At 51.5% G+C, this 14,714-nt stretch overlaps 1 protein-coding gene across 2 annotated transcripts in view; it reads left to right on the top strand.

The window, feature by feature from the left end:
• SH3GL1 (SH3 domain containing GRB2 like 1, endophilin A2) overlaps positions 1-14,188 on the top strand; it is a 61,456-nt gene extending 47,268 nt beyond the window's left edge. The window contains exons 5-10 of one of the 2 annotated variants that reach the window (XM_035118096.2): positions 196-329; positions 2,875-3,033; positions 3,194-3,297; positions 4,911-5,035; positions 8,066-8,119; positions 9,760-14,188. In XM_035118096.2, the coding sequence (XP_034973987.1) occupies positions 196-329; positions 2,875-3,033; positions 3,194-3,297; positions 4,911-5,035; positions 8,066-8,119; positions 9,760-9,959 (776 nt within the window). In that variant the 3' untranslated portion in view covers positions 9,960-14,188. The remainder of the gene's footprint in view (positions 1-195; positions 330-2,874; positions 3,034-3,193; positions 3,298-4,910; positions 5,036-8,065; positions 8,120-9,759) is intronic. The other variant, XM_035118097.2, reaches the window with a different exon arrangement.
• Positions 14,189-14,714: the final 526 nt, after the last annotated feature.

Below are 14,714 nucleotides of genomic sequence, written 5' to 3'. Positions count from 1 at the left end.
CCACCTGCCATTCCACCCTAGTAGATACCTTCTCGTCTTTCCAACTCCGGGCAAGCAGCATCCTTGCAGCTGTTGTAACGGACATAAACAATCTTTTCTGTTCCTTTGGTATACTTTCCTTTTAACCAGCTATCTTGTCTCTCCCTTCCTCCCTGCTCTTCCGGCGCTGCTGTTTCCCTTTCGCGCCGCACGAAGGCGATGCGCTGCTCGATGCTGGCGAGTCCATGAAGCGCTTGGCTGAGGTTAAGGACTCTCTGGACATCGAAGTCAAGCAGAACTTCATCGACCCCCTTCAGAACTTGTGCGACAAGGACTTGAAAGAGATCCAGGTAACCGTGATTGCACTTGATAGGATAAGAACGTAGGCCGTTGTCTTGTCTGGGTCCATGCTGAGGAGGGCTGCACTGAAGAGTAACAGTGGGAGCCTCCCCTTCTCCCTGCTCAGGATCCTGAATCTTCCCAGGAGCAGGAGGACAGTACAGTCATACCTCATGTTACGTTCGCTGCGGGATACGTCTTTTGATGTTGCGAACGGGCCGAACCTGAAAGTCCCGGAACGGGTTACTTTCGGGTTCGGTGTGCGCACATGCGCAGAAGCGCTAAATCGTGCTTTGTGCATGCGCAGAAGCACCAAATTATGTCACGAGCTTGCGCAGACGCAGCGCTTCAGGATGCGGCCTTTTCAGGTTGCGAACGGGCCTCCGGAACGGATCCCATTCGCAGCCAGAGGTACCACTGTATAGATTTGGAGCAGTGGTTTGCAGAGGGGCACAGTTCAGAAGACTGAAGTTGGGAAGAACTGAGGGGTGAACAGCTAGGAGGATGAGAACTGGGAGGGAGAGAGAGTTAACAGACTTGCTGGAAAGCGTCCATCTGCTCAGCCCAAAATCAAGGAGAACAGATAACGTTGGCTGCACAGAAAGCACAGTGGTCACGATATGGTTGCAAGAGGCGGGAGTGATGGGGGTGACAAGGGGGGCAATGGGTGGAACCCTTAATTGGGAGCACCTCATCCCTGGATGCTTTGTTCCCTCGCTGTTCTTTGTTCTCTCGCTGTAATCAGTAAAACTTTGAACTGGTAAGAGACTCCTTTCACTTTGTTGTGCTTATCTACTGCCAAAAGGGGGGGGGAGGCGGAGGAAGCCGAGTCCCTGAAGCCTGACAGTTGTGCTGGTCTGCCTGGCTCAGTATTGTCTACACGGACTGGCAGCAGCTCTCCAGAGTTTAAAACGGGTTTCCCACCCCAATACGATGTCGAGAATTGAACCCTGGACCTTCTGCATGCAGAGTAGAAGCTCTGCCACCTAGCTATGGCTTTTGGCTTTGGGGGCGTCTCTCAAAGGGCTTTTTATGCAGCTATGACATTTCATTTGTTTGTTTTGCGTAACGATCGCCAATATTTTAAATTGTGTACAGGCGTACCTTGGTTTTCAAACAGCTTAGTTCTCTAACGTTTTGGCTCCCGAATGCCGCAAACCCGAAAGTGACCTTTTAAACTGACTGTTCAGTATCTGAAGAAGTGTGCATGCACACGAAAGCTAACAACAACAACAACAACAACAACAACAACAACAACAATAAATTTATTCAAACCCTGCCCTTTCCGCTTTGAAAACAGGGCTCAGGGCGGCCAACAGCAAATATGAAACATTAATTATACCCAGAACAAACTTAGTTGGTCTCTAAGGTGCTACTGGACAATTTTTTACTTTATTTCAACAGTGTCAGACCAACACAGCTACCTACTTGTATTCAGTCACTAGTTAGGATTCTTTCTGTTGCTTTTAATAGTGTTTAATGTTCTGTAGTTGCACCCTGATACTTACCATCACCGCCCTCCATTGCAGGGGGTTCCTTCCAGCTCTACGAGTCTACAATTCTGTGATGGGGTAGTGTAGAACTACTTTTTGTAAATAAGGAAATGCTGGGTGCTCTTCACTTCCCCCATCCCCTGCCCTGTTTATCCTCACAAGCCAATCCCATGAGGTTGGATAGATTGAGAGACAATGAGTCGTTTCATGCCCGAACGGGGATTTTGAACCTTGGGTCTCAAGTCCTAGGGTGGAACTCACCCTTGCGCTGATACGATTGTTCCGTCAGAGAAACAGTTATCATAATAATTTATCGCTTGCACCCCACCCACCTGACAGGGTTCCTCCAGCCACTCCAACTGAATATAAAAGAGCACACGACAAAAGGTCAAACATTAAAAACTTCCCTAAACAGGACTGCCTTCCGATGTCTTCTAAAAGTCGGATAGTTGTTTATTTCCTTGACATCTCGGCGCCACCACCGAGAAGGCCCTCTGCCTGGTTCCCTGTAACCTCGCTTCTCGCAGTGAGGGAACCGCCAGAAGGCCCTCGGAGCTGGACCTCAATGTTCAGGCTGGACGATGGGGGTGGAGATGCTCCTTCAGGTCTACAGGGGCCAGGCCATTTAGGGCTTGAAAGGTCAGCACCAGCAATTTAAATTGTGCTCAGAAACATCCTGGGAGCCAGTGTAGATCTTTTAGGACCAGGCCTGACGGAACGATCTCTCCTCTCCTCCCCCTTGCTGGGAGTTCTCCCAACCCTCCGGAATTTGGGAGAGGCATGGGGGACGCAGGTGAAATGTTCTGCTATTGGGAGTCTTCGCACTGGCTTCCGGTAGCACACTGAATCCGGCCTCTAGTCTCTTGACCACTTTGCTCGGCACCGGACACTCCTTCCAGAAGTGCCTCCCGAATGAGTCTTTATTCGTGGTTTGCACACGTCCTGCAAGATTGCTAATGTGCTTCCGGATCGGGGCGAGGTTCAAGACCCCAAAACCTGCTGTTACTTGTGCTTTTACGGGGAGGAATTCACTTCCCCCCCCCTCGACTTCTCCTCTCTGCAGCACCATCTGAAGAAGCTGGAAGGCCGACGCTTGGACTTTGACTACAAAAAGAAAAGGCAGGGGAAGATCCCAGATGAGGAGCTGCGGCAAGCGCTGGAGAAGTTTGAGGAGTCCAAGGAAGTGGCGGAAACGAGCATGCACAACCTCCTGGAGACGGATGTGAGTATGGTTTGAACCCAGGCTCCCCAGAACCCACGCCCCTCTTCTCTGCGAGTTAGGTTGTACGCTGATCCAGTCGTGGGTGTTTCTGCCAAAAGCCAGGACCTCTTTTTTTTTGAAAAAACAACAACAACCAGTCTCTTCTTCCGTTTTACTGCAGATTGAGCAAGTCAGCCAGCTGTCAGCGCTTGTAGACGCCCAGCTGGATTATCACAGGCAAGCGGTGCAGATCCTCGAGGAGCTCGCAGACAAACTCAAACGCAGGTAAACACTACTGTGTGGTTCCCAAAACACACACACACACAAATCACTCATTTTGCTGCAGAATGCACAACTCGGCGTGCAGTCCACCGCTATGGGACTGTAAGATCTTGGGCGTCATCTAATCCCACTTTTCCAATGGGATATTGCTCAAAGTGGCTAAAGGGAAATTAATCCAGGGACGGCCCTGTCTCGGACGGTGCAACGCCAAGAGTCAGTGCCCCTGTGGACACTCTGTCACCTCCATTGCCGGTGGTGAAGTGGTGGTGGCTTCCAGCGAGATCTTGCGGAAATCTTGCCGGAACCTGCTGCCATGCAACCCAGGTTTTGCCTCGGGCGGCAAAGCATGATAGGCCCACCCCTCTGTTGATCAGCTGGCAGGCTATACCTTAAAAACCACGCACCAAGCAAAGAAAGAAAGACTTAAGTCGTTGCTACAAGCTGCAGAGAGGTCTCACGGCCCTGTGCTGTGCTTTGAAGCCCCAACCATTGGGGCTTCAAAGCGCAACATTGTCCGATACCATATTGACATCAGGTGAGAGGCCCTCCCCACTAGCCACAAAAAGTCTCCCACCCGCTGCCGTACGGATTACCTCGAAGCTGAGTAAGGACTTTTAAAATTTTTATTGAGGCCTGTCAAGGTAATTTCTATCTCAAATGACTTAAGATATTTCAACTGGACGTTCCTTTCCCGCTTCAAGTGTAGAAAGGTGGGGACATTAATATAGGCAAGAGCTAATAAATATGCATAGGAATGACTTGCATTTGTGCCTTTCTGTCTTCCTTAAGCTTCGAATAAATGAAGGGTTGGTGTGGGGAGCCATTTTGGCCCAGCAGGCCAGATCTTAACATCCTGTAACTTGGCTAGAATCAGCGCTCCCCAGTTTAAGGCCACTGCTTTCCTCCTGAGTCTGTCCCGGGGTAGTGGTTAGAGTGCCGGACTCTAACCAGGGAGACCAGGGTTCGAATCCCCACTCGGCCATGAAGCTCACCAGGTGACCTTGAGCAACTCGTTCACTCTCAGCCTAATCTACCTCGCAGGGTTGTTGTTGTGGGGATTAAATGAGGAGGGGGGAAACCATGTAAACCACCTTGAGCTCCATGGAGAAAAAGGAGGGGTATAAATGCAAGAAATAAATAGAAATAAATAAAACCATCTCCCATTGACCAGCTGTAGGTTTTCCTCGACTTTACTCTTTTAAATGTGAGTTTAAATGTGGTGTTTGCTGTTGGACATGTTTATAATCATCTGTTTTAAAAAAATATCAAGTGAGTATTTTTTTAAAAAAAATTGGGGTGAGGGGACCTTGGTTTTCAAACAGCTTTGTTCTCGAACGTTTTGGCTCCTGTTCGACTCAGACCAACACGGCTACCTACCTGTAACCGGAAGTGACTGTTCCGGTTTGCGAACTATTTTTGGAAGCCGAACATCCAACGGGGCTTCCCCAGCTTCCGATTGGCTGAAGGAGCTTCCTGCAGCCAATCGGAAGCCGTACTTTGGTTTACGAACGTTTTGGAAGTCGAACGGATTCCGTTTTACTTCCAAGGTACGACTGTAATTTGAAACTTGGTTTAATCTCGCTCCTCATGACAAATCTTCTTCCTCCTGTGCCCAGAGTGAGAGACACTTCTTCGCGCCCCAAGCGAGAATACAAGCCGAAACCGAGGGAGTCCTACGAGTTTGGAGAGAGTGACCAATCCAACGGCGGCTTTTCCTGCAACCCCGCCCCCAAAGTCTCAGGTAAGGGCGGGGCCAAAGTAGCCCCTTCCCAAGCTTGAGTTGCTTGGGAGGGTAGCGGCTCGAGGCAATCCCAAGAGGCAAGGGGGCAGGTGGCTTCAAAGGGGACCCCAAATGCGTTGGATGGGAGACACCTCTGCTACACGAGACCCCCCTTTTTAACTGCAACCCCCATCCTCCCTATGCGTTTGCTGGGGCTTCTGGGAGTTGAAATGCAGCGACACCTGGAGGGCCAAAGGTTCCCCACTCCTGCGCTAAGCATTGAAGTGGTGATCAGGGACCGAGAACCTGAACCCGCCGATGTTGCTTAACGAGAACTGTCCTCCCTGACCATTGGCCAGGCTAGCTGGGGCTGATTTTTAAAAAAGGTAAAGAACCCCTGGATGGTTACGTCCAATCAACGGCAACCAAGGGGTTGCAGCACTCGTCTCGCTTTTAGGCCGAGGGAGGTGGCATTTGTCCACAGACAGCTTTCCGGGTCTTGTGGCCAGCAGGACTAAACCGCTTCTGGCACAACGGGGCACCGTGACGGAAACCAGAGCACACGGAAACGCCATTTCCCTTCCCGCCACAGCGGTTCCTATTTATCTACTTGCACTTTGACGTGCTTTTGAACTGCGAGGTTGGCAGGAGCTGGGACAGAGCAACGGGAGCTCACTCTGTCGGGGGATTCGAACCGCCAACCTTCTGATTGGCAAGCCCAATAGGCTCAGTGGTTTAGACCACAGCACCACTCACGGTTTTTTTTTAATCTGCACGAAAACCAGTAGAAGGAAAGCAAGGAAGATCTTTTCTAGAAAAATAGGGTAGCCACAGGATCGAATCGGACGTTGCTGCATGTCAGAGTTCGAAAGGGATGGGGAGTTTACCTTAGCGGGGATGCAATCCAATAGGGTTGCCATACATTTCCCGCACATACCCAGAACATTGTAGTTGGAAGCAGCGTCCGGGCGGAAATTGGCAAAAAAAAGTGTCCTGGAAATTCCAAACAACCCATGTCAGCAGTGTTGTTTTTGTCGGTTTCATGTAAAAATAGCTCAAAACCGCATCTCTTTTTGGCGATTTTTGCAAAAAACAACACCACCTCAACATCCGGGTTTTCACCTTTTGAAACATGGCAACCCTATTTAATTAAGTACACAATGGGTTGCATTCCATTCTAAAGTCTACTCTGAGCAGGACTTGTTCTCTGCTGTCCTAACAAGACAGCATCTAACCTTAGGGGTGAAGAGTAGATTTGAACGGAACGTCTGGGGGGACACCTTGATGGGTAAGATCCGGGGTCAGCAAACTTTTTTTGGAGGGGGCCGGTTCACCATCCCCCAGACCTAGTGGTGGGCCGGACTGCGCACGCAGGAGTGTGCATACGCAGAGGAGGGGGCTTCTCTCTCTCCCCCACCCCCTCCCCTCCCCCTGCCTGCCTACTCTGCCACTCTGCCTGTGGTTGGGAGCTGGCGGCTCCGGCGGCAGATCGGGCCGATCCAAGCGGTGATTGCAGAACCATTTGCAGGCCGGATCCAGAGAGCAATTGGACCGGATCTGGCGCACGGGCCATAGTTTGCCAACCCCTGGGTAAGATCAATTCTCCATGGGTTGCAATGTCAAAGCACACTGTAGCATCAAGTGCTTGGATTGTGATTCCTGAATTGCAGGAGGGTAGGAATTGGACTGGATGACCCTTTGGGGTCCCTTCCAACTCCGCAATGAATGAGCTAGCCCTCCCATCAGCCCCAGCCAGTATGGCCCAGCGTAGTCAAGGCTGGTGCAAGTCATTGGCCAACCGGTGTTTGGAATGAGCTATTTCCAAAATTTTCACGGAATCGGTTCAGAAAAACCTCCTACTTACATCTAACAAACAGTTCCCAGAATTGCTGGATGGCGTGTGAACTAGGTTCATCTTGGGGGTTTTCTAGTTTCTAGTTCACACCTTCAAGTTCATTCTCTTACACGTTGTTGTTATTTTTTTAAAGACCCTTTGGGCCTTGGAAGGTTAAAGATCATCACTGGGGAAAATAAATTAAACCATTCAGTATGTTTTTGTGTGTATGTTTTTTTTTAAGAAAAAAGTTTCCTTAAGTCTTCTAAAGTACTGTACTTTTCCGTGTATAAGACGCCCCCTACTTTTGGGGACACCAATTTTAGAAAATGGGCATTTGCACTATCCGTGTATAAGACACACACACCCCTAGATTTTTAACCTTATTTCAAAGTAAAAAAAAAAACCTAGTCTTATACGTGGGAAAGTACAGTATAATTTATATTTCAGCACAGCAGATTGTAACATTCTGGGAGGGGGGTGATTTGCACAGGATTATTTCTTCTACTGCCATGTTGCTATTTTTCCTATTTACATTTTTTTTTAAAAAAAGGTATAATCAAAAGTAGAGGCAAACGAAAAGTAACTCATCCTTGGAGCTACTAAACAGGGGCTGTGTCCCCCCCCCAAAAAAAAAAAATTAAAAAGAGAGCAGACAACATGGAAAAATAAAAAGCTGCAAAACACACCGTGAAAGCCAAATTTGGTGGCGGCGGTGGCGAATAACACTACGGATTGCGGCAAGGTTCAAAAAGGGCAGAGTCGTGAATATTGTCCTGAATGCAAAAACGTGCCTGGTTCCCGTGACCAGGGAGAGCTTCCCCTTCGGGGCTGCCCCGGGTGACCTGGAACAATGAGAAGCGGGGGAGAGAAAGATGACCTGCCCCTTGCAGCAACTCTGGGGCATGTATCAGGATGTGTGCATCCCTCCCCGCAAGGGTTCCCATGGCCTCTCTCTCTGCATCCTATCCAGACCTGGGGGGGCGGGGAGAGATACCAGAACGAGACCGCACATCCCCTAACCTCTCGCTTCCATGGCTGTCCATTGCTGACCCAAGCGCTTCCTCACTAACAGACCTTCCAACACCCTGCACACACCCACACCCAATTTGTTTCCTGCGCCTCACATTTTTGGGTGTTTTGCATTAAACGTTTCGTGGGTTTTGTAAGCATGTCTGTGTTTTTGTTTGTTTGTTTGTTTTCGTTTCTGGGAGCAGCTTCCTCCTCTTTCCGATCCGAAAAACCATCACGGACCCCCAGCAGGATTTTTTGTGAGTTCCCTCCCCTGCTTTGACACCTCTCATCTCCTCTTCCTCCTCCTCCCCCCCCTTCACATTCCTTGCACGGCCTGTTCCCCTTCCTTCCTGCTTCCTTCCTCCATCCTCTGCCTAATCTGTTGCTGGCGTCCCTGTCGCCAGGCTAATATGATTTCCCGCCTCTAAAACATGCTCTCTTAATTGGGGCTGTGCACTTTTGAGTCTTCGCAAGTCACTCTCCGCATGCAGGGATTTCGGTGCCAGTTGTAGAACTCGTTTTGGAAACCCAAGTTCGTAGTCCTCATGGTCGTGAAAGAAAACAGGAAGTTCCCCCTGACCTCTCAGAAACCAGGGTGGCGCGGCTAGCCTATGTCTGGGACCACCTGCTTGCTTTTCCTGCATGCAAAAAACCCTAAGCTTATCCCCCAGAATTTCAAACTAAAGGGATCAGGTAGCAGGTCCGATTGGGAGGAGTATGAAACCCTGAAGAAACCGCTGCCAGTCAGAGTAGGCGCGTCAGAAGGGCCATTAGTCAAGCTCAGTGTTTCCCAAAGTTGGGTCTCCGGCTGTTTTTTTTAAACTACATTTCCCATCATCCCTGACCACTGGTCCTGCTAGCTAGGGGTGATGGGAGTTGTAGTACAAAAACAGCTGGAGACCCAACTTTGGGAAACACTGAGCTTGACTAATGGCCCTTCTGACGCGCCTACTCTGACTGGCAGCGGTTTCTCCAGGGTTCCTGCCCCATTTTGGACACGTTAGCAAACCTTGGTTCGGAAGGAGCCCGGTTTACTTTTTAACGATTGTCGAAATCTAGGGTGCAGGCCAACCCAGTGTTTCCCCAGAAGTTATGGGGAAGGACTGTAGCTCCACAGTTAGAGCGTCCCAGGTTTGATCCCCACAGGCTCCATGCAGAGCTGGGGAAAGACTTGTGTCTGAAACCCTTGAGAGAACAGCGGCCACTCGTTGTGAGCTCAATGGACCCAGTGGCCTGACTCATTTCCTACGGCCCTGTTCACATCTGCGCCAAACGGTGTTTCCTGCGCCTCAGCTCTCCATCGGCATTCCCATCGAGAGCCAGTGTGGTGTAGTGGTTAAGAGCGGTAGACTCGTAATCTGGGGAACCGGGTTCGCGTCTCCGCTCCTCCACATGCAGCTGCTGGGTGACCTTGGGCTAGTCACACTTCTCTGAAGTCTCTCAGCCCCACCCACCTCACAGAGTGTTTGTTGTGGGGGAGGAAGGGAAAGGAGATTGTTAGCCGCTTTGAGACTCCTTCGGGTAGTGATAAAGTGGGATATCAAATCCAAAAAACTCCCGCACCCCCAGCACCAGCTATCGTTGGCTCGTCCACAAATTGCCTAAAGGGCCTTGGTGATGATTTCATTTTTATTTTTTTAACACCTAGGCAAACAATAGGAAGCCAAAGACGAAGGGCCTCATAGCCATACGCCAAGCGTTTCTAGGAACTAGCTTAGGTTTGTAGGAGAAGTGCAGGTTGAATCTTGGATCTGGACGTCGAGAGCAGTAGGATTTCCTGGTTTAGAGGAGGAGGAGGTGGTGCTTATCGTGCATGGTGGGTTGGAGGGGGGTCAGCGGAGATTCAGTGCCCCCGCCCTAACTGACACCCCCCCCCACTCCCCTTTGAATTCTCCAGCCGCTCATTTGGACCAGCCGTGTTGCAAGGCGCTGTACGACTTCGAGCCGGAGAACGACGGCGAGCTGGGCTTCAAGGAGGGCGACATCATCACGCTGACCAACCAGATTGACGAGAACTGGTACGAGGGCATGATCAACGGCCAGTCGGGCTTCTTCCCCCTCAACTACGTGGAAGTCTTGGTCCCGCTACCTCAGTGAAAGGGGACACACACACACCCCGCTCTCAAGCCGACCGCTTCCGTTCTTCCTCTTCCTTCCTCCCCCGCCCCTTGTCTGCTCGGCCTCCCGTCCACCTTTGCACACCGACAGGGGGGGCGAAAAAGAGAGAGGCCGAGGGCACACCTCTCCTCCCCACCCCTCGAACTTACATTCCATGTGGTATATACCCAACACTAATCCCCCGTCCAGCAAGCAGGAACGTTTTTTTTTGGGGGGGGTGTAACTGTGCTCCTATCAGTAGCCCGGCCTGGCAGAGGTGATGGGAGCCAAGCTGTTTGAGTGGGGCAATGCACAAACTGACGCTCCTGTCTCCTCTCTCTCTCTCTCTCTCTCCTCTGCCCACCTGCCTGTTCTTTTTCCGGGCCCTGGACCAAATGGCACCCCTGTGCTTTGTACACTTGTGGCCTTCCCGTTTTGCTTCGCGATCTGGGCTCTCCTTCACGGCCCTGCCTTGGTTTGCGGCGTTTTGTCTTTCCAATGCCGAACAAAGCAACACACTGCCCACAGCCGGGGGGCGGGGAATTGTAGGGGGAGGCAGGCGGCTGTGATTGTCCCGAGTCGTCTTCCTTGCGCAATTGCAGAAGTCACCAGGCTGGCCTGGAGAACAGCCCTCTGCGGCAGGGTGTGTGTGTGTGTGTGTGTGTGTGTGTGTGTGTGTGTGTGTGTGTGTGTATGTATGTGTCTTAGAAGCACAAAACAGCTCAACAAGATGAGAAGTCACTTGCCTGCCACCCAACCTTTTGCCATGGGCCTGACTCGTGTTAAACACTACCAGAGATCTGCTTTTCTCCTCGTACCCGGGGCACTTGCACCATTGGAAACGAAAACACACCTGACCCCTTTCAAAATTTAAAACCCCCTTTAAAGTCATCTCAAGGTGTCCCTTCTCCCCCCACCCCCAGGCTTGGTTTGGAGCAAAAAATTGGGCACATAACCTGTGCACTAACATTGGACGGTGTCGGTTTAAAGGCACGTTCCCCCCCCCCCTTCATGATTTTCTGGAAAGAGTGTGCAAGTCCCAGAGGCATACCCCTCCCCGCCTCTCTCCACCTCCCCAAATAACTTGGCCACAGCCGGCCAGCTGAGTGTTGCCCTCTCTGATCTCCGATTGCCTGGCATGCATCAGTGGTTTTTTTTTTGCCATGTTCATTGTATCAGCTGCAACTTGGTGGCGCTGGGGAGGTGGTCACCGTTCCCCCTGGCAACATGTTTTTAAGGGACCAGGCTGGCTCACTTTCAAAAGTGTGGGAACAGCCTCCGGGGTGGGGGGTGGGGAGCCAGCAGATCTTCTGCGAAAAGCCTCGCCTTACCGCCGCAACGGGCCAGGCCACGGGCTTCCTCTTGCCTCGGACCCAGTTGCAGGGCCTTCGCCGAAAGAAGGCACACAACCCTCCGTGTGTTTTCCGTCCCCTCTCTATGTGCCTTGTCGCCAGCTTCCTCTCGAACCCTCTCGAAATCCAGTTGGGAAAGAGAGGAGGGGAGCAATTTGTACTTGTCCAGACCCCCCCGTCCCTGAGCCAATGTCTCCAAAATATGCCTCTCCTTTTTATAGTCCTCTGGCTTCCAGGCTCCGTCGATTCCCTCCAGGGATGGTTTTCAGTAGTCCTCTTGCCCGTCGCGGCTCCGGCCAAGGAGTTGTGGGGGCCGAGTGCCCCAGGATGTGGTTCCTAATGAGCCTCCTTAGCTGCGCTGCCTCAGTTTCTGGACTGTAAGGCCAAGGGGGTGCCTTGCAGATGCCGCTGGTCTCCACCTCCCATCAGGCCAGCAGTGATGAGTCGGGGGTCCAGAGACCTCTGGGCGGCACCCCTGTTTAGCTACACCCTGCATGCAAGGTGCGGCAGTCTTACAGAAGCATTCCCTCGGGGGGGGGGGGGAGTCAGAATTGGAGAAAGTGAGGCACAAACGCCAGCCCACCACCTCAAAAGGCCCCCCAGTTATCCTTTATAGTGCCAAGGATTGTGTATGTGAGTGCACGGTCCCCAAACTGAGCCGTCGCCGCCTTGGCTAAGCCAAAGGGGCTGCCCTGAGAAGCACCCACATCGGAACCAGCAGAGAAGCCCAGGAGGCTTCACTTAGAGGGGAGATTTGGGGGGGGCATCTTTACGAAAGGGCACACTGGGGCGGGGTTCCCAGGTGCTTGCCTTTTTTCCCCCCTCCCTGATGCGCAAGCTTTCTACAGGCGGGGGCATTTTCTCTATATACTGTTCAAAAACTCCTTCCCTCCCAATAAGTAGCAGTTCGGTGGTGAAAGCCCATTCTCCAAAATATATCAGAGGCACGAGGCTGGAGGCCAGACAATGCTGCTGCAGTTCATTTTTTCGATTTGTTGCGTGAAGTACGGCATTGGACCTTGGCCTTGTGAAGGATGCAGGCGTGTTGCCTGAGCCGCCTCTGGGTGGGTAGGGGGAGATGCCGTGCCCCAGATGCAGGCACTCCCCTGGTTACAAGGGAAGGGGCAGGCACACTCAGCCCCCCGACAAGACATCCGTCGTGATTGTCTTCCTACACTCCCCTCCCAAATATATAACGTTCCACTTGGGGTTCCTGTCCAGCAACAGCTTAGACCAAGCAGAGAGGGCGTATGGCTTCCATGTTCCTCAGCCCCCCAGTTCAGTATTGAGGCTGCAGCAAAAAGCAAGAGTTGGGTCTACTTTTCCCAGCTAGCTCTGCAAACGCCCTTTCGTAATTCTGTTGCCAACACCCTTCCCTGGCTTCTTAATGTCTTCATGTTCTCCCACTGCGGGGCAGTGGGACTAAACACGGCTTTGAGGGGTGGGGTGCGTCTACGGTTTTGCAATCTGCTCCTTCCCCCACAATCCTTTGTTTCTTAGCTGGGGGTTGGCAGAGGCAGCTATGCCCTTCCAATCCCAACCGCTTAAAGGGCTCTCGGGATTTCACGCACACACACCCCATGGCATTTCGGGCAGGTGGACAGGAGGCCTTTGCTCTGGCTTTCCACCTGAGTGGGGGGGGGGGAGAGGCTCCGGGTTAAAGTGTGCAAAAGGACTCTCTCTTGGGAACCCCCTCTGTTTTGCCAGGGGGCCCTGGCGAGGCTTACTGGCACGGCCTGGCAGCAATCCTCACCGCCATCTCTGTTTTTCACAGTGCACCAAAACGACATTGCAAATGATTTTGGGGGTGGGGTGGAGGGAGGGCTCTGCTGGGATTTAAAAGGGGGCTGGACCCAACTCTCTCTGGCACAGCTGGTGCTACCAGGAAGCACCCAGATTCGTTGCACCCCGAGGTTCCGTGGTGCTGACCTTTTTGGGGGGGGCTGGCAGAGGACCACGACAAGGTGGTGGACAGATCCAGCCTATACCTATGAATTGTGGGGGATGGGGTGGGGCTTCCTGACCCTCCACCCACCGTCTCAGAAATAGCCTTTTGCCTTTGTCCGTTCTCTCTTTCCTTCCCCCAACATTTCTCGTGCACGTTCTATTTATATAGGTATACCCTAGCCAACTTATTCAAAGTTAATTTCTCTTCCTTGTCCAGCAAGTGTCGGGGTTGGAGAGGGCCGGGTTTCGTCCGCGATCGCCTCTCCTACAAGCTGCTTTAGTTTCCCCACCACCACCTTCACTGTCCTAACTTCAATATCCCGTTTAAATATTGTTGTAATATCCACCCCTCTCTACACATTCATGTAGTAAGATATTTCATACTTTTTACCCCTGACGTGACTCCCAAGGTATCGTCTGGCTGGAGTGAAAAGTTTGGTAGTCCATGTATTCGGAAGCTCTCTTCCCTAAATTCACTAAGAAACTGTTTTGGGGTTCCAGGCCCAATTGTGTTATGTGTGTGAGGCTATTTTGCACCCCAGACTTCTGTTCCCTCCCCCCTCCCCTTCTTCCTCACCCCAAATATTTACCAGGACCACAGGAAGAACAAGCAAAACAAAAAAATATTGGGGAAGGGGCTTTGTAAATACTGGCTTTTTAATCTGTAGCATTGTCACGCCAGGGTATAACTCCTGGCACTTGTTCCGTTGGAGTGAAGCAAGTCTCTCTCTCTCTCTCTCTCTCTCTCTCTCTCTCTCTCTCTCTCTACTTACTCTGGACAATTTTATGTGGGGGTGGGCATGGGAAACACATCTTATTTTGTTCTTGTTCATGGGTTTATTTCTCCCCTCTCCCCTTCTGTTTTGGAATAAAAAAACCACGAAAAACCTTGTATCCTTGAAATAAAAAAGTATTAAATGTTTGAAGGCAGTGGGTTTTTCTTTTTTTGTTGTTTGGTTTCTCCCCTCTCCTTTTGATTTCGGTGCCATTCCTTTGTATCATTTAGAAGAGAATGGGGGGGGGGGGCTGCGGGCCTCTAGATGTCGATGGACTCCCAACTCCCATCTTCCCCGGCTGGCCAGCAAAGCCATTCGTAAGCCATTCGTAAGGTTGCTTTTGGTACACGAAGCCACATTTGCGGCTTTGTCATTCTAAAGCAGGCATAGGCAACCTTGGGCTCTCCAGGTGTTTTGGAACTACAACTCCCATGATCCCTAGCTAACAGGACCAGTGGTCAGGGATCATGGGAGTTGTAGTCCCAAAACATCTGGAGAGCCAAGGTTGCCCTATACCTGTTCTAAAGCAGCGTTTCTCAACCGCTGTTCCGCGGCACACTACTGTGCCGCAAGACGCTGGCTGGTGTGCCGCGACGTGTGGCTTGTTTCCCGGGCAACGGCAAACCCTCACCAGCCAGAAGCCTCGGCTCAAGGCTCGCGAGAGCGCAAACCTGGCTGAC

Source organism: Zootoca vivipara, chromosome 6 (genome assembly GCF_963506605.1).
Source record: "Zootoca vivipara chromosome 6, rZooViv1.1, whole genome shotgun sequence".
NCBI lineage: Eukaryota > Metazoa > Chordata > Lepidosauria > Squamata > Lacertidae > Zootoca > Zootoca vivipara.
This window is presented reverse-complemented; position numbering and strand designations above follow the sequence as displayed.